The sequence below is a fragment of the Tachypleus tridentatus genome, chromosome 11 (assembly GCF_004210375.1).
Source record: "Tachypleus tridentatus isolate NWPU-2018 chromosome 11, ASM421037v1, whole genome shotgun sequence".
Classification (NCBI taxonomy): domain Eukaryota; kingdom Metazoa; phylum Arthropoda; class Merostomata; order Xiphosura; family Limulidae; genus Tachypleus; species Tachypleus tridentatus.
In genome coordinates this window covers 71,573,186-71,594,284 of record NC_134835.1, presented here as the reverse complement: position 1 = coordinate 71,594,284, position 21,099 = coordinate 71,573,186, and the positions used below count along the sequence as shown (strand labels likewise).

General features: G+C 33.4%; 1 protein-coding gene across 2 annotated transcripts; it reads left to right on the top strand.

The window, feature by feature from the left end:
* Nucleotides 1–638: 638 nt before the first annotated feature.
* Nucleotides 639–20,280, top strand: LOC143232423 (uncharacterized). Of its 2 annotated transcripts, XM_076467872.1 has the most exons (5): nt 639–737; nt 2,677–2,827; nt 12,463–12,524; nt 13,064–13,418; nt 16,131–20,280. In XM_076467872.1, the coding sequence occupies exons 2-5, from the start codon at nt 2,788–2,790 to the stop codon at nt 19,595–19,597; spliced, it is 3,924 nt and encodes a 1,307-aa protein (XP_076323987.1). In that variant the 5' UTR covers nt 639–737; nt 2,677–2,787; the 3' UTR covers nt 19,598–20,280. The 2 variants fall into 2 exon arrangements, with proteins under 2 accessions (XP_076323987.1, XP_076323986.1); XM_076467871.1 differs by lacking the exon at nt 639–737 and having other exon boundaries at nt 2,479–2,827.
* The last annotated feature ends 819 nt before the right edge of the window (nt 20,281–21,099 follow it).

Sequence of the window (21,099 nt, the reverse complement as noted above, 5' to 3'; positions counted from 1 at the left end):
CCAGAAACCATTAACTCAGAGTATATAAAACAAATCTTCTAACCATCAGAACGTTCCTTAAGAGTTTGCAAATACTCTTTATTCTTCAGTGATCTGTTTATTTTAAGACATTTACGGTAGATGCTGTTGAATATAATAAAGTATTTTCTTAGCACAGTGCTACATTTTCATGAAAAACTATGAGATAGGTTTATTGTCGACTTTCATCATTGTGTACCTAATGAAATTGCACAAGCGGATCTGTTAGTTGGCACAGTTCCTGCATACATAAGAAAGCTAGCTACTAAAACAGATTACAACTGAACCAGTCAAACTGATGACGTGATTTTGAATCAAGACTAATTCCTACAAGTTAAGCAATATATATATATATATATACCTGCTTGTTCTCGTTTTATTATTGTTATATATTAATATTAAGATCCGGGAAACATACAGGTGAGAGTAACAATATCTAAAGATTGATTTTGAATATACACTTACATATTTCAGTCACATTTCTTGTGCGCTTTTTACTGAGATAAAAACAGTAAAATCATTTCAATATTCTTAGCTTTAATCCTAGCTAATTCATTAAACTTTAGTGACGAAAGCATGTAGAACGAAAATAACCGGTATGTTATTTTGCTGTTAATTTCAACTTTAATTCTATAGATCTACCACAATTGGGGAGAAAGATAACAATATATTAAAAGAATTCTTGGCTCAAAACAACAAAAACAACAACTTGGAGGCAGGTAATACAAAGTTTTATTCCTAGATGTCACTAAATTTGCGATAACATTTTTTTAAAAACTGTGTTTCAGCTTTGTGTTTAAAGGACATTCAAAACGTTCAGGCTTAAACATCTCTGTTTTTTTAATTATGTAATTCCCGTAATCTTAATCAGTAGTTTCATATTTTTCGATACTAAAAATATATAAAGCAGTATAAAATCAATTAAGTAGATCATTTCAATGTTAGAATGGAAATTGAAGAATATGATATGTGAAAGAAGGTACATATGCAATATTTGTACCATAAATTCAAAGTTTCAGGATACAAATGTATATATGTATTGATATCGAAATGTTCTGTGCATTACGTTTAGGCCCGGCATGGCCTGGTGAGCTAAGGCGTTCGATTGGTAATCTGAGGGTTGAGAGTTCGAATCTCCGTCGCACCAAACATGCTCGCTCTTTCAGCCGTGGTGCCGTTATAATGTTACGGTCAATCCCACTATTCGTTGGTAAAAGAGTAGTCCAAGAGTTGGCGGTGGGTGGTGATGACTAGCTGCCTTCCTTCTAGTCTTACACTGCAATATTAGGGACGGCTAGCGCAGATAGCTCTCGAGTAGCTTTGCGTGAAATTCAAAACAAAGAGCGTTACGTTTAAAATTGTAAATTCTAACCATTTTTACAAGGTTAATAACTTGATCACATTTATTTTTTTAAAATCATATAAAAACCACCGTTTTGTCAGACATATAATATTGCAAAGTTTAATGACATAATAACCCTTAAGATAAACATAGGTCGCACTACAAATATACAAACCTTACATGCTGATTTTTTTTTATTAAAATGAACAAATATAGTTTGTTTTAACATAGCTTAAAAATTTAACTTGTCTGTTGAAGCATGAAAATATAGCAATTTTATATAAAATAAAACAGAATGTGATTGGAATCTAATAATCTCTTTGCTGGACTCTAGTTCGCAAGATCCAAGATCCAACCTGCGAAATGTTACTGAGCAATCGCCGTACTTTACTCTATTGTGTGTGCTTGGTGTGTGTTATTTGGTAAGAAGGAGCAAAATAGGCGGCGGGTGCTGCTGGTTCTTTAGCCTTTCTCTGATCAGCAGTTATAGATGAAAGAATATTACACCTGAATCTGAAGGTGTCTTACCTAACTGTTCAGCCTAGATAACGCATACGCTGTCGTTTAGATAAACATCCCAAATATCTCAAATAAATAATTATAAGTATAAATAATTTCTCAATTATGAAAACTCTAGTAAAAATAACACAAACAATACAAAAATAATTCATTTTTGACAAAAGATGTCTTTATGCAAAAAGACAATGACGTGTAAAGAAATTAAGAGAAAATATTATTCTTATACGCAGAGAGGTTCCTTAGTGTTATTTGAACCATTTTTGTAGAGACGCTTAATTACAAAAAAAACATATCTGAATGTATCGCATTGTATCTAAACAATGAAGTTTTTATTTCTACAGATCTTTAATTTTTTAACACAATCTTTATTTATTTATTAAATACAGTTTTTCAAGTATCACTTTTAGGTGCTGGAAATAAAATATCGACATTTAAAAACACATTTATATGATATCCATATCGAAATGTGTGAGAGATTGAATTTTTACAAACTCAGTGGATATTGCTTCTTTATCCGCATCGTCAGCTAGTGTCTTTTTTTTCCTTGAACAAGCAGCGCGTGGGGATTCGTTACCAGGCTGCATACTATCGGGACCTGTAAAGGGGGCCAGGTGGCACGCGACACCCTTATCATTTTAACTTCTGACTGGGCTTCAACCGGTTGTAGGATCCCATTGCTCTAACATAGGAATCATCTCGTTTCAGTTTTTTTTTTCAAAACATTGTTACAGGAGATACAATATTACACAGAGAAGATTTTGCCAAAGCTGATATTTTCTGCGTTTATAATAAATCAGGAAGACGAAAAAGAAGTAAGTTAAATAACAGTGAGTAAAAGGAGGAAATTAACAAAGACGGACTTCCGGAAGAAATTTATCAAGGAAAGACCCTTCTGGACGTACTATGTGATGGCTGGTTTGAGTCTTACACTGCTTTTACTTTACATTCGTAAGTTGTTGTTTTTTTATTTTAAGTAGAACAATTTAATTACAAGTCTGGTTATCCAGCTGAAAACCTAATAATGGAAGTTCCTTTTATAGCTGTTTACATCAAGAAACGTACTAGTTATATTACTTGTAATAAGTTCTAAGACTTATACTTCATTTGTAAATTGTAGTTGAATTAAAAACCAAGCATAAATAAGATATAATTGGTAACACGACTTGCGCTTTAGTTTTCCGAAAGGCCTATACAAGATAGTTTGATAAACAACCATGTATATATATCTATATCTCCTTAAAATGCAAAATACTACCATGTAACTACATTAACAATCTCTTAGTGTATTTGTGTATTTAGTGTATTTAATAAAATTAATGTTTTCAGGGCTTTAGAGAAGTATGGTTAATAATGTACACTTTACCCAATACGAAATCTCTGCTACAAGTACCTATACACTGGTCTCCAGCCACATTAATTAAAAACTTCCTATTGAGGACATGTTTTTTTTTCATAATACTTAAGGAACTGATGCAATTATAACAATATATACACACATGATATGAAACAAGTATTTACACGTGAAGCAGGAGGAAAATTGCTGAAAATTTGTTTTAATTTTTTTATCCATCTTCTAACGTTTACTCTTAATAATATAATGAAACATTTAGTCTGTGTCTGAATACGATTCACGAAAAAAGGTTAGATATTCAAATAAGGGTTAAGTGTTAGAAACATATCAGAAGGATAAAAAGCACTGACCACGTAACAGCCAAAATAGTTGTTAGAAAAAATAAATTTAACAACATTTAATTTAATAATTCTTGAAATATGAAAAAAACACATTTTTTTATCTGTGTTTCGAGTGTGTGGATATTAAAAGTAAAAAGTTTCTGTAATCAAAATAATGAACTTTGTATGTGAATGTACGCTATATATATTTGTCAAGTATTTTGTCAGTTAGTCGTTGGAGCATAAAGTGGGATAAACAGTAATAAGTTTTAAAATCCATAAGGTAAAGATGGTGCTGTTGTATAATATATACTTCTTAAAGCAACTTTTCTAGTTTCTTACTTTCCAAAACTCAAACACATCTAAGGACACAAAAATCAACCATGTATAAAAATTGTTGCCAACAAAACATTGCATTTTTAAGTGTTTTTTTTTCAGTTTTGGTTTTGTTTAGTTTTTAAGATATACTCATGAACATATGAGTTAAATGTCTTAGTACTACTAAATCTACGTTTTACTGTGAAAGAGAAAAGTAAACGAGGCCTATATTTACAAATTTATTGTGTGTACAACGCAAAGTTGTATAATGGGTTATGACAGCTGTGTCCGCAATAGGGCTTAATCCGAGAATATTAGCATTAGAACCCATTAATCTTACAGTTGGGCCACCAGTGGTTCGTTTTAACGCTAAAACTATATGCAATTTTGAGACAACTTGCACAAAAACACTGTTAATTAATACAATCTACAAAGAAGGTAATATTGAAATAATTATTTTATGACTGACTTAGTGTATCTTCTAAATCTCATTTCTTGTCACTTGGTAAGTATAGCAAATAACTCAGAACACTTGGACATTCGACGTAATGAATCAATTGTTCGGACATAGCTTGTAAATGAGTCAACTTTAATCCTGGTTCAGAGCGACTCGTATTAACTAATATCGCTTGATACTGATTCGATTTCATGAGAATGTATTAATGAAGGCCCAATATGCGTCTTTCTTGGAATTAAAAAGTCTTTTATAAGTGCTACATGTGTTACGTGGTGAAGATCTACAACTCTACAACTTTTTAAAGAAGTTAAGCTCAGGTGCTCTGACTTGTGCACAGATATGTTAAAAGACAAAAATAGAGTATTTTAAATATAATATAATATTAAACACTATTTAAATAAACTGAAAAATCGGGTTAGCTGAGTGGAACAATGCACTATTTCACTCTCTTAATGAGCAACACGTCATTTCTGAATCCCTTAAACGAACAGATTAGGGCTTCAAATTTATAGTCCTAATGAGCGACTTGTCAGTTACTGATTTTGTAATTAAAACTATGATCCATAAAATAATTATAAAGCTGATTTCATCAATACTTTAAATTTCGCAGTATTTTTTACGCAACACAACAATAAAATATTTATATTACAAAACTTTTACAAGTGTACCGTTTTGATTTCAACTACTGTAATATTTAAGAGTATTTTGTTTTATATAGATACTACTGACGGAGGTAGGAAAACATAGGTAATGTTTAGAAGCTATATAGAGAAACTTTAAAATTTGTAGAAATTCTAATTAGTGTAGAAAAACATTTTAATAATATATATAGAATTAGTTTGCACTAATAAAAGGAATGTTGTACAACAGTCGACTTAATGTCAGTAGTATTAGCCTAGAGAGGAACTCAGAAGAGTTTATACCTCCGCCATGCAGCATTGATCATATACGGCTTTCAAAACAGATGAAAATGTGTCCATGAGTCCATCTTTATCAAAAAGCACGGACTATTCTACATATATCTACCAAACTTCGTCAAAATCCGATACTTTGTTATTGATTTATGGAGTAAAAATATTGTGAAATATCACTTTTCATATTAACAAATAGAAATTTTTCTTATCTTCGTGACCTTAAACTTTGACCTTCATCTTCCAAAAACTAAACACTTTTAAGTTGGGGGACATTCCAAAGGTATACCAACTATAATTGAAATCCATTTCGTCAATTTCGAGAAATCATGCAGACAAACACGAACACCTTTGAAATATAACCTCTGTCCGTCTTCGGTGATAAAACCCTTTCAATTATGTATAGTTAAAAGGTGATTTTGTCGTTAGTAAACAGCTACTTAAGCACTCTCTGATCTGATAGCGGAGTATTATTAATGTAAGTTTATTGTGGTTGTTATTATTTTAAACAGCTTGGTTCGAATTTCGCGCAAAGCTACAGAGGGCTATTTGCGTTAGCCGTCCCTAATTTAGCAGTGTAAAATTAGAGAGAAGGTAGCTAGTCATCACCACCCACCGCCAACTCTTAAGCTACTCTTTTACCAACGAATAGAAAGGATTAACCGTCACATTACAACGCTACCCACGGCTGAAAGGGCGAGCATATTTAATGTGATGGGAATTCGAACCCGCGGCCCTCAGAACACGAGCCAAGTGCTTTAACCACCTGACCATGCCGGGCCGTATGATAAATGGACTTTGATTTTCTGCTAGAATTTTATAAATCATATGTATGGACTTTATCAGATGCTTTTGGCCTTCACATCAAATGGGAAAATAATAAAAACCTTAAACTGTATGACCATTTTCTTGTAAATTGCGAATATTATGGAATTTCTTTCATATATTCAAGTATAAAGATTTATTGTTTTACTTAGAATACAGTATGTTAATTAATATTTAAAAAAAATCGGTTTTCATTTTATTATCAACAGCTGTTAAAACAAACAAACTAATAAAAGAAAAATATTATAGCATATTAAATTTTAGAATTGATTTCTTAGTTTTCTTTCAAGTTTCATTGATTTATTGTAATGTGAAGTCTAAATTTTTATCACTTTAAAGGAACTATACATAGAGTGATTTCCATAAAAAAAAATAGGCCACCGATGACAGAACCTGAGTTGGATCATAGCTATGCGAGTCTTGATGTTTATTTGTGAATACCCGGAACGGTGCTTGAAACAGATGCTGTTTGGAACTATTGCACAAAGCGGTAATGCACCTTGTTTCCATAGACGGTATATCACGTATAGTGAGGTCAATTCGTGAGGTGAGCGCCCCCACATGGCATACACTATTAGGGCTGCCTTATTTACCATCAAGTAGGAATGACGACATAGATGAGCACATAAGTATTTGTAGATTGTGAAGTGAATTACGAATTAAATTACAATATATTTCCTCTAGCGTTTCTCATAGCTTCCATAATTGTTATATATTTAAATCTACACACTCCTTTTCTTTGTTGGTTTGATATAAGTTGTTTTTTTTATGTGATATTTAGTTGCTTAAAGACTAATCTTTTACCAGACTACGACGATAAATACTTTAAATTATTTAGTTAAATCACCACTTCTTCAAAATCACAACAGTAAATCGAAACACAGCGAGACAGATAGTGTTTTTTTTTTCTTCTTTACTGCAGTTTGACTTTCGGAGTAGTTTAGACGTAGACAGCGAAATGATATAAGCTTCGAAGTACAGTTCTTCATCATTATTACTACCACGTAAAAGCCATTGACCTATTTCACGAATAAGGCAACAAATCCTAGCTAAGGTCAGGAAAATACGACAATGTACACCAAGTAGGTCGTAAGAAGGAAAAAGAAAACAATCGTAAATACTCTGCAAAAAAACAACAACTAAAAAACAGCCAACATTGTCTACTGCCCAATCTGGGACCAAGAAAGTTCATTAGTTATACTTTACGGTCATTCTTCTGGTTCCTAAAAATGTAAAACGTTATCCACTACTGTAATTTTAATATCAATAGTAGACTGGTCAATCGTGTAGGTGAACGTTATTTTAATCAAAAATGTGTTTTATTCAATACGATAGTCATTAACTAGACAAGGTTGTTTGTTTTGAATTTCGCGCAAAGCTATACTAAGGCTATCTGCGCTATCCGTCCCTAATTTAGCAGTGTAAGGCTAAAGGAAAGGCACCTAGTTATCACCACCTACCGGCAACTCTTGGGCTACTCTTTTACCAATGAATAGTAGAATTAACCGTCAAATTATAAAGCCCATGGCAAGCATGTTTGGTGTGACGGCGATTTGAACCCGCGACCCTCAGATAACGAGTGCCTTTAACCACCTGGCTAGGCCTGGCCAACTAGGCAAGTCTGTCATACAAGTATTTTTGTTTTTCAGAAAAAAAATGCAACAAAGTTGTTCTAGTTTATTTTGAAGACACGAATTTAAACCTAGTGTAAACTTGATACATATACAAATACTTTGTCTAAAAACATTCACCTTTGTTGTAGCCGATAATTCAAATTTATCGTATATATTAAATCAATTCATCATGAAAATAGTATTGAACAGTACTAAGTACGGTAAAAACAAAAAAAAGACGTGACACGAAACAGCAATTTTCCTAAACATCAAATCAAAAACAAAATGTAATCTGTAACTGTAAATTCAAATAATGAAAGGTATATTTGCACAAGTGGGACAACAAATTATCACTTTTTCACAAGATATGGTAATAAATCTAAAACAGTAAACCCTGAATCCAACCTGTTTTGTATCTAGCATTTAATCTCTAATGATAAGAAACTCTAACAAGGAAGAAACATAATGTATTGTTGTTTTTTTCTTATATGATAATAAGGTAGTTTCCATGCATGGGATGTTTGGACATTTACGCTCTCTTGTGTTTACTGTTGTCTTACTCAGATGTGTGTGATTGTATGGTGATAAAACAACACTTTAGTATTACTTTACAAACCCTGAAACAAAATAAATAGATTTTCAATGTTAAGAAATAAAAATCTTGGATGACAGTTCGTGATCGTCACTAAAGAGAGTTTCAGTCTTATACATGGCTAAAGTAAAAAAGCAATTTGTGATTAATTTGCCTAGTTATTCGTTTAAATCGCCCACTCTTAATGATACATTATGTACATATTAATAAAAACCATGTAATCCGAGCGAAAGGTGGACCTTTCTTCTTCAAGGTCAGACTGATTCCCAGAAATCCATCTTTCGAAAGCGCTCGGGTTACATGGTTTTTATTTATTTCCTTCAAGATTTCTTAAACTACGTGTTTTTCTAACATCATGAACATTATGCACAAATACATTGTTTACCAAAATGTTCCCTGATGTTATGAGATTGTGGCGCCCAATTAAATGCCTACATTTTCTGAGCAATATGATAAATCATAAATATTCAGTTCTGATGTTCTATAAAAATCCTAACCTCTTTTGTATAATAGAGACCTCAATCATCTTTCTTTGAGCCCAAAAGATTTTAATGTCAATACAGAATAAAGAGTGAAGTAATTTGAATTACCATCTGTTTTATTAAACACATTTTAGAAGCTAAGGTATCTCTCTCTCTCTATATATATACATACACACAGAGGTTGAGAACACTATATAACATTATTCTATGAACCTCACCACGTCGTTACACTCAATGTTGCAACAATGTTCTAAATGATTACCATAAGTACTAACAATAGCCCTACAACGTAGTTGCCATGGTAAAAGACTCCGCCGTAAGACAGTCGTGCTCAAAGCATACACCTCCTCTCTTTGGTTTTTATTAACTACCTCGTGCGCAAGACTGCGGGTTCTCAGGACCCGTGTTAGCAGTCCACTCGTCTGTTGTTGAAAGTAGAGCAATACAATAGGCTATCTGTTTTATACTGATCGCTATTATTAATCTATTTTTAGCGCTGTTAGCCCTAAGACTTCGTGTTGAGACACTATCGGGCTAATGAGTAAATAACAGTTCTCTCTTCAGATAAAACATCAGACCGGAAGAAGAGCTGCATGTTTATTTTAATACCGAATAAGCCCAGAAACACGCAATTTCGTGAGCTTTAAGAACATAGCATATTGTGTCCAGCTAGTGACTTCTGTTATTGGTGGTTAGATATGGTTTTCTATTTCTGTGATGGGAAAATAAGCGATCTCTGAACGAAACTTTATTTTTTCTTCACATAATAACGAGCAATTTGTTTAGTACAAATGACAACAACCACAATATCCTTAAATGTCTTAGCGTCGTAAGTAACAAGTAATTGGACACTTATGCATTAGACCCATTTTCTGCATGAAGTCTGCCTGCGATTCAAGTAATAAATTTTTCACATGTCCTGTCCTGGTTTATTTTCATATACACTTAATATCATCACTACTAGTAATAATTACTTACATGAAGGCCCTTTACAACAGACCCAACAAGTTGCAGGTCGTGAAACAAACTAGTAAAATCATTACATAAATCACACCAGAAAAGTAAAATTTGAAGATAACATTATTATTATTTAAATAAGTACATCATATGCACATATGCACGGGCAGAAAAAAGTATTTTTTTTCTATAACACGTAGATGAGGTTTTGGAATTTCAATTACTTTTGTCATATAAACACAGTTAAAATGTCTTACAATATTATGTCTAATATCACTATTTTGTTTTTCTCTATAAATAATATGAGGAAAGGTGCTGGACCATAAGAATTTTGTTTTGTTTTGGATTTAAACTGAACTCAGCGCATTCTAAGAGTAATACCAAGTTTTGTACTCTTAAAAATATTTGTTTGTTTCTTTCAGAATTTCCACATTCCTTCAAAGGGCTCAGCGGTAACTCGTTTGTGGGCACAGCGTAGATAACTCAATGTGCGGTTTTGTGCTTATTTACAAAGAGAAAAGAAAAAAAGAAAACAACATTTCATAGTTTTGCACAAAGACACATTGATAGACTATATGGAAAACAATTAGTCATCAGAAACTGTCGCCAACTTTTGGATTATTCATGTTTGGTCGAATATAGAAATTTAACTGCTACTCTTATAGTTCATCTACGGTCTCAATATACGTAACGTGTTTTTGCAACAAGAGAACGCGAACTGTGAATCCTCGTACTAAATTAACACACATAAGGGTGGTATCACGCGATAAAAAATTTAACAGCTACGGTGGTGTTAAACCTTAATAACCATGAAAATCACAAACCAAAATAGGTAGTTAGAACAGGGCAAAAATAATTGTTTTTAACTTCTCAAGTGTTTAATCCAAACAGAATGACCTTGCAGGTACTGTGTTAACTCACGTCCTTATTGTCACTTCTCATAAAAAAGTGCTTACCTTCAAGTTCTTTACACAATAGGTGGTGTTAAAATTTATATAACTAAACATTCAAGTGTTTTTTTTATCAGAAGTAGATTTACGTCAGTGTTATTGCTTCCAATCCCAGAAGGAGGTATTGCTACAAGCAAATGTATTCGAGCATGTTTATAAATATAACCGTTCTCACGAAACACAAGAATAAACAAAGGAGTTTCTATTCACTACCCAGTTGATCAATCAGTTGGTCACCACTCATTTCGTGTTCACGCTCCATACATGCTACAGAATGATTACAACGAGAAATACATATTGGAAATGATTATGTCTTTGGGGAGCTAATTTTTATCAAAGGCATAGTAAGAACGTAAGTGTACCTGATGCAGAATGCATCAATTACTGTTATAGAAGATGTTCAGTGACAGGATGTTTCAATTACTGTCACAAAAGGTGTTTAGTGAGAGAATGTTTTATTTATTATCACAAATGATGTCCAGTGACAAGATGTTTCAATTATTGTTACAAAAGAAGTTCAGTGCTCTTTTTGACATTCTTAGTTAACATTCCAAGCTTATTTCTAAATGAAACAACTGCAAACATAATATGTTCTGGAATGATTCCAGTGATTTTTACAGCGTGTGTTAAACATTGTCATGCTTTTTATTCAAACAACTAATCTAGTATGTTGGTAGATGTGGCGCTGGAAATACTTCGAAAGTAAGAGGTTTTGTTTGTTTGTTTGATTTTTTGTTTGGGAATTAAGCGCAAAGCTATAGAATGGGCTATCTGTGCTCTGCCCACCACGAATATCGGAACCCGGTTTCTTGCTATGTAGGGGATTAGTTAAATAAACTTTTCTTAGCCAGTAAAATTTACTGGCTGTTTACTGTTATCCAGTAAACATTTTAAGCAAATTATCAGGAGTCCATCATATTACCTCATACTGTTTGAGTCATACACACAAAAAAGCGATATTATAACAAGAAGTTTAGAAAACTTACATGTGTTGTATCTCCACAAAGTGTTTACAAAATTAAATTATAACTGAAAAAATATTGAGATTTTAAGTTTTCTTTTGAGATAAGCGTTAATTTTTCTTGGATAAAATAACTTCTAAAAAGCTGAAACTTTGGCCCTAATTGTCGGACTTTTAGTCCTTTGTTGGAAATTTTGTTTTGGTTGTGGAAATAAATGAATTTATTTCTGTAGTTGAAAGAAAGAGAAATAAAAGAAGTGTTGGTTTGTATTAAAATAACGTTTATTCACATACATAATATTGTTTTGAGGGACTATATCACGTTCAAAGTTTTCGGACAATTTTCCCCCTCATTGGGTCATAAGTAAGTTTATGGATGTGTAACGCTGAAAACTCTGTTCTGATACCCGTGGTAGACAAATCATGGATAACTAATTGTGTAGTTTTATGCTTAACAACAAATAAGTAAAACCTGGGTAAATAGAACTTAAGATTCGGTTCCTTGGTGAAGCTGTGTTCCCTTAAGACAAGTATATTCTTCTTTACTTACACTTTTAAGGCCTTAGGATTGAACACTCTCAGTACAGTTGTGGGGGTGCTATAATTATGACAGTCAATTTAAAACTAGCCTTATAGACAGCGAGTGTTGCTGACTGGTCACTTTTCTTCGATAGCAACTCTAAATTGGAGATCTCTGTGGTTATGCCTAATGGTCTCTGACCTGGTCGTTTAGCTCTTGTTTCGTATAAGACACAGTTCACACTGAAAATATACGGTAAAATAATATACTTTGAAATATAACTTTTCTATTAATTGAAACATAATGCTAGGATTTGTCTTTTTAAGGGTTTCATCTACTTCAAGTCCCGGCTGTAGAAGCACAAGACATCTCACAAGTTCCTCTTCAGGTAATAGTTTTGTAACGTATTTCAATTGTTTGATAATTATAAAACAAAACAAACCAGATTAATTTGTTAGTGGCTCCATACCGTTACGAAACAATTTGATGGCTATTTTGTATCTTAATGAAACTAGAATGCTAGTTTTGATGCTCTGTTTTTCGGAACACATTAAAAGCTTAAGACTGACTACTTGTAATTTTGCTTTTCTAAACAGATGTTTTAGTCACTTCCATGTATCACCGTTTTATGTTTAGTAGGGCCATAACAAAGCCAATAGAGGTACATCTAAGTGACCGGAAGAAAACAACAATAAATGTATTAAATAAAAGTTTTTGATATTTAAATTGTTTCATATTCTTTAGATATGGTAATTTTGAACTAGGTGTTACGTTTTGGATAAAATATTCTGTAAAGACTATCTTTGCATTGCTTGAAGAAAGCTGGTGCATTTTGAAATAGTGTATCTAATCTCACAAAGAAGGAAACATTCTCTGCAACACATAACAAGAAAAGCAAGTGAAAAACAAATTCTCTCTTGTTTTCAGGATCCACGAAAGTTTTCTACTGCTCTCAGCTTAGACGACGTTTACGAGCCAAAAGAATACAGTTTGGACCATTTGCCATTTGACTGTAATAGTAAACCTGACGGGACCTATCCTGAATATAAGAGAGCATGCAAGATTTTCTACCTGTGTGAGAGAGGACAAACCCACGTATTCTGGTGCATCAACGGTACCGTTTACAATTCCGATACTGGTCACTGTGACTTGGTAAATAGGGTTCGCTGTGTTGACCCCGAGAAGTCAATCTCGTCAGTGCTAGTTGGAGAGTGTAGAAATCAAGAGGATGGGGTCTACACTGACTACGCTAGTGGCTGTAGTGGATTTTACTTGTGTCGAGGTGTGTAAAAAGAGTATTATAGTTTTATAATATAAACATTTACTTTTAAATATATCAATATATCATTTCTAAAAATGTACTTCACAGGAAGTTATAAGATAGTGGATAATTAAAAATTATAGAATAATTCAAATCCTTATTTCAAAACGCAACAAATTCCAAAGAATGCTAAAGGGAAGAGAAAAAAAAACAGAAAGTCTGCCCTGTCGGATTCAGATAATACTATTTTATTAAGACTTTTCATGAGAAAATTTTAACCTAAAACAAAAAAAAAATAACATAAAGACTTGTCACCAATCAAATAAAACACTGGGACTAACAAAAAACTTCATGCACTTTAGCTAGAAATTTACTTCTAGCTAAACAATGACTGGTTACCAATGCAACAAAGAGACTAACAGATGAAAATATATATTTATAATCAGTTCATCAGAAATATTATTTCTGACTAAAAGCATTCAACAAAAAATACCATAGAAGCACTGACGCTGTCTGGAGTTATTTGAAATCTATCCAGCAGTTGTCCAATTTTAACCAACTTACAACTAATACAATGGAGAAACTGATTCTGACTAAATGACGATTGGTAGTTAACCGAACAGTGATACTGAAACTGACAAAATGTATAATTTAAACCAATTTTTCCGAAGTACTAATGCTTATCAATAGACAATTGTAAGCAATTTATAAGTAATTGTTAAACTTAATTTATGATAAATTTTAAGAAGATACTCTCTAAAATAACTTTGTAAAACAGTTAGTTGGTATTAACTAAAAAATGATTTGTAACCAATGACAATGACAATGACTAAAAATGGTTTCAAGCAGTCAAGTAAAGGTATTAGGGCCGATCAAAAATTGGTTTGAAGTCATCTTGAAACAACGACTATTACTGACTAAAATATCGTTTTATTCGATCCATCATCTGCATAAAAAATACCCATGAGATGGTTTGAAAAACGTTCGAGAGGCATTTAGGAATAAGGTAGTGTGAAATATAATTTACATAAAAAAGATCCATTTTTTTCGTAGCTTTAGCTGCCACCAAGATGATAAACTTATCCCTAGCTGTTGTTCATTCGAGAGAGTTTTACTCTGAACAACCTTATGAATTCTGATTCAGGGTCGTAGGAAGTGGTAAGGCCAGTTAGGCCATGGCCTGACCACTTTTTCATGTCATGTACGGTTGCAACTGGTATGTTAAAACTTGCTTCTTTTGATTCAATAAATAACGTTGCGTGTACTTAGTATTTGTACTTAAAATGTTTCGAGATTCAATCTCATAGCATTAAATTTTGAAAAACTACCCTCTAGAAATGGCATGCTTTTAATGCCTGCAGTGTGCTTTGCACATATGGTGAGTCACATTGTTCAGATGTATCTACGGTTTGGCCAACAAAAAATTGCTTCCTACGGCAATGTGACTATAAATAATGTTTACTCAACAAACATCATAATTCCAAGAGACAAATTGTTTGTTTTTCAATTTCGCGCAAAACTACACCAACGCTATCGTCCCTAGTTTACCAGTGTAAGACTAGAGGAAAGGCAACTAGCCATCACCACCCACTGCCAATTCTTGGGCTACTCTTTTACCAACACATAGTGAGAGTGATCATCACATTGTAATGCATCCACGGCTGAAAGGGCGAGCATGTTTGGTGTGATGGGGATTCGAACTCGCGATCTTTAGATTAGGAGTCGAGCACCCTAACCACCTGACCATGCCGGATCTCCAAGAGACAGCTTAGTGGAAATGTAAAATATACTTTGCTGCACCTTTCAGAAATGCCTTTGTATTTACATAAATTTTAGACACACACACACAAAACAACAGTATATTAACACAGATTAACATGAACACTAACTTATGCTGTAAAATTTCTTTTAAATATGGAAATATTTTGCACGTTTGATGGGTCGAAGAACTACTTTGTAAACAAGTTAATACACATCTATTAATAACAAATACCAGTGACACCTAATTACGTAATAGTTAATGTTAATTCGGCTTCATATAAAGCTGTTATTTTTAGTAGGAAACCGCTTTTAAAGATGAAAAACGATACAGATTAAATCTCGACATTTTTATTTGCTATTACGAAAAATATGTTTAAGAAATATTTTGGCATACTTAAATATGAATTATAAAAATGGTGTTTAACGGTGATTTTCACGTGAAGTAAAGAACATTATATTCTTACCAGAGCAAGCTGTGTAATTAGATCGAAACTAAAAATCAGCCTGACTATAAGTTGAGATAATTAGATATACGTATGTTAAGTTTCTGTTTATAAAGATAAAAAACATTGTTTTCTCATGGGGTACCATTGTTGTTAACCGTATGTTGAGCAACAATATTAGTAATATTTCAGGGGTTTCAGACAATTTAGGAGATATTGGTTAATCCTAAATACGTACGTTAAGCTAATAATGCAAATAAATCTTTATAGTAAAAGTGTAATGACAAACATCAAATCAAAACAACAAACAAGGAAATTCAATTTACAAAATAGTATAATCGATGTCGTGAAAGAAAATAGCAATAAATAAAATATGTTATTTAAGTAGAAACACGAACTATCTGATTGGAGTAATGTCGTAGAAGAAAAGTGTTTTGAAAACGTGTAATAATTTCTTTTTACAAAATATATTTATTTATGTTTAAACATCTGTTTACAAGTTGAGTAAAATCTTCTTATTTTTAACTAGGCGGACAAAAACTGGACTTTAGATGTCCCGAAAACAAACGCTTTGATTGGAGGATAGGGTCATGTCGGGACATACAGGAAGTACCTTGTTTGCAATTGTCCTGTGAGAACAAGCCTGACGGATTGTATGCTGATTATATAGAAGGCTGTAAGCGATATTATTTATGCCGTAACAGTGAAAGATTAGAGTACATATGTCCTCCAGGGAAAATTTTTAATGAACAGACATTGAAATGTGATCATCCCAAACGAGTACGGTGCTTCAATTCCTCTACTTTTAATTGTAATGGCATGCCTGATGGGTATTATCCACAATATGATAACGGCTGCCGAGCGTTTCATCTGTGCATTAAAAACAAACCGAAAAGTTTTTCTTGTCCTGCAAACTTAGCTTTCAGCAAACGCCCTCTAGCTTGCGATTATCCATCTAAAACAAACTGTGAGAAGCCTGCAATTTCAGAATGTCGAAATAAGTCTAATGGGATATACATCCTGGAGGAAACTGGTTGTCGGGAATTTTTGATTTGCAGAGATGGCCACGTGACACATCTCGGAGCGTGTACTCAGGGTAAACTGATGAATCCAGCAACCTGGAGATGTGACCATCGTTCGTTGGTGAAATGCTCTTCAGCAAAGGATCCTGACTGCGAAGGTAAACCCGACGGCCTGTACCCTGATATTAACACCGATTGCTCTGCCTACTACTTGTGCATTAGCCACCGTAGAATCTTAGCTAAGTATTGTCCACAGTCAACTTTGTTTGATGCCTCAGTTGGAAGATGTTTGGAATCCACTCTTGTCAATTGCCAAAATAGCCCTGTCTTCTCTTCTTTTCATCAGTCTCATTATGGTTGTGAAGGTCGAATAGGATTATTTCCAGATTTCTTTTCTGACTGTAATCGTTACTACATTTGTGCATACGGAAGGAAAGAGCTTTTGAAGTGTCCAGAAGGTAAGAAATTTAGTGATGTGACCAAACAATGTCAAGAGGCTAATTCAGTTTCCTGCATAGCTCCGAAAATCCTTGGAAATTTCAGATGTTTGCAAGGTGATGAAGGAATCTATATGGATGTGAAAAGTGGTTGCACGAAATGGCATGAGTGTTGGGGAGAGAGTGGATGGACATACCTTTGTCCCACAGGTAGCTGGTTCAATGTGGTTACACGTTCTTGTGATCTCATTGACAAGGACCAATGTCAAAACGTTGGAGAACAGATATTTCGTCCTTATACATTTAACTCGCAAATTATCCGCGTGTTACAGAAAACGGACACTACATTTAGTTGCCACAAAAAAATCAATGGTATTTATTCTGCCGGGGCACTAAGTTGCAAGTTATTCCACATATGTGCTAATGAATACACATTTTCCTACATGTGTCCCGAAAATCTAATGTATAATCTTCGAACTGAATCTTGTGATGATCCTATTCAGGTAAATTGTCAACAGGACCCGTGGACAGAGGATAATGATGACTTTTCGTGCAGCTTTAAAACAGACGGTATGTATCCAGACTATTCCACAAACTGTCAAAAATATTTCATCTGCGAAAACGGACAAAAAATGACAGTTTATTGTCCCAAGCATCATTTATTTAACACTTTAACAATGGTTTGTGAGCTGGAATCTCAGGTACAGTGTAGATTACCACTTTATGGTGAGTACCAGGTACCACAAGAAGATTTTAATGAACATATAATAACAGATAAAAGAAAAAGTAACAATTCTGCAACTGACCAATCACATAGAAGTGATTCTTCCGAAGACTTTAAGTCAATAGAATTTACTAAGACTCAAAACAAAACTAATGCCTTTTCAAATGAGAAAAACCTAAGAGATGAAATGCGACTAACGAATGAAAAACAACTTCATCATGATAAGATGGTTACTGAGAAATATCCTATTTATCAAAGAGAGGAAATGATGAAAGAAATAAACTATTCTTTTTTTAGCGACGTACTAGCAACAACAAGTATGCCTCATGATTATGAATATTTTAACTACAAAATCTATGATACTCCTGAGTCATATGTAGAAAAACAAGGAGAAACATATGGTATGCATGATAGAGTTGTGGTGATTGCTGATATTCGTCAGGACAAGAATAAAGATGGTGTACTAGATGAAAGTTTTTATGCAACGCAACTACCTTACAAAAGCCTAGAATACGATGATATTAACCAATATGATACCTCATACAACATTAAAATAGAAGGCGGAACGGTGATAGAAAGACCACGCATCGCCACCACGGTGTCAGTTCCACACATTACAACATCCGTTCTCAAAGAAGGATTAGAATACGTTCGAAACACAGCGCAACCTGTCGGGTTAGGAACTACTAACGAAACAAACAGCGTTGTGAAAAACGTGAAGGAGAAACACCTAGTAACACCCAGTATGAGAAGCAGAATCTTTCCACCGAGCAGCAGTACTGAATATGAAGGTAGAAGCCCAGAGCCGTCAATTGACAAATCAAATGTAAAGTTAAAGCCAAACGACAGTGTCAGTCAAAAATCCTATTCTCCTATAACAAGAATGAGTTCCCAAGAAAACACTTTATCACCATTGCGTAAATTTACATTTGGAGAAGAGTCACCATTCTTCCCAGGGTCGACAAGAAAACCTCACACTGTTACTTATAGACTGAATCGTCACACTTTTTTATCAACCGTAACAAACCCCTCTGCTAGCACTCAGCAGTATTCAAGAGGAGAAACCGATTTCAGTTTTTCATCAATACACCAATCTGATAAAACAACATCAGATTTATCACTGACTAATAAATATAGATTTGAATGTCCCGAAGGAGAAACTGGTTTCTTTCCAGACTATGAGAGTGGATGTAAACAGTTTCATATTTGTTACAGAAATATCAAAAAAACATACAGCTGTCCAAGTGTGTTACTTTTTAACCCTGAGTCAAAAAATTGCGACCTTCCTAAAAATGTCTTTTGCCAGGCACCAAAGCTTTCCAGTGTAAAAAATATCAAATGCGGTGAAAGAATGAATGTATATTATCCAGATTTTAAATCTGGATGTCGACAGTATTATGCTTGTTTTCAAGATCAGATATTTCTATACACTTGTTCCACAGGAAAACGTTTCAATACTAGAACAATGGCCTGTGACTTGGCCGAAACTGTTTCTTGTGTTGATCCTGAGAAATCTACAACAAGTTTCACAGTGAGTCCAACAGCCAGCAATGTTGTTGACAAAATGTCCAAACCAGCTCATGTTCATGGCGTTCCCCACCGTTTTTTGTTCGATTGCTCTAATAGGCCAGACGGTTTCTACCCTGATTATGCGAGATTTTGCCACGTATTCTATAGGTGTAAAGCTGGAAAAAAGATTTCACATTATTGCAAGCAAGGATTTTTATTCAATTCCGAATTAGGAATGTGTGACTTTGAAGAAAACGTCACTTGTACTTCCCCCACAAATGATGACGTTATGGAACAGCTATGATGCACGTGACAAACAAACACAAGACTGAGAATCGAATCTCAGAATATGTTCAAATTGGGAAGAGTTCTATCATTCTCAAAGCAGGGATATTTACATAATGGTTGTTTAATAAAATAACTCTTAGACTATTTAAATGAGCATCCCAACATAAGAAAAACAAACAAACAGTGAATGTGTGCTTTGGGGTGCCAGGGAGGAGTTGATAACATGAGTTGCTTACTCAAAAGAGCAAATTTAAATGAGAAAAAATAGCTAATAGAGTATCTCACACTTGATAATTCCTTAACAATTTATTAAAACTCCAATAAAACTTCAAAAGACTATCTTTTGTGATAAAGAAGTAATTACCAACAAGATTCATGTGACAACTAGCTCGTGCCATAAACAAAAGATTGTTTTTTCATTTAGGTCAGTAACTATGTGTGATTAACGTTAAATTTCTACTTTTTTTGATTTATCAGTAATTAACAATGCTTGTGATATTACCACACTGAAATTTGATAGGTGAAATAAACATACTTCTAGCCTATTTTTGTCAAAACAAACAAACAAACAAACAAACAAACAAACAAACAAAACAAAACATATTCTATTACCTGATAAACTTCATTAAGTAACCATGTTTTATTTATAGTTTGTCTGTAAATACAAATGCTTTTCTTTAATAAAACAAATTCACATCATTTCGTCTGTGGTACAGTGATGTGTCTGCGGACATATAATGCTAGGATTTGCGTTTCGACACCTGTGATGGGCAAAGCACAAATAGCCTTATTTAAGCTTTGTATTTAACTTCAAACAAACAAACAAACAAAAATTCCACTACTACTCGTGAGCCATCAACATAATAGGGTTTTTCTATTATTTGAAGTTTGTCCTTGAGGAATTTTTAATTTGTTACCAATAAGAAACGATAACTACAACTTTTACAGAAATTTAACTTGTATTTTATGCTAATAATATTACTTGTAAGGTTAAGCGTTCATTGCCGCGAAAATATTGGTATTGTTATGGACCAAATGAGTTTATTAACTTAAATAGAGATATAAATACTTATTAATTCATGTAGCAGGTATGCATACTGCAGTACTTCTTAATATTAATTGTTCAAAACAATTCTAAAATTTAAAGGTATTTTCAGTAAACAGTTTTTGATGAAATTATCTCATATATTAAGATGTCGCTGAAATCAATTTAATAGTGCGTGAATTCTTCGAAGACGAGAGAAGAATAACGTGAAATGAGAGATTACAAAACAAATTAGAGTGATAAGTACTAACATATTAAAATATATTTTAAAGCTGAAAATGATAATAACGTAACAAAACACTCCTTTACTTCTTTCTTCCTACGCAGAAATTGGGAAAGTTAAATTTATGTTATAAATCGTTTGTTTATTTATTAGAAGTAGCCTTCAGTGGCTCAGCGGCAAATCTGAGAAAACCTAAAAATTGGTTTTCTATATTCGAGGTTGACAGAGCACAAATAGTCCATTGTTTAGC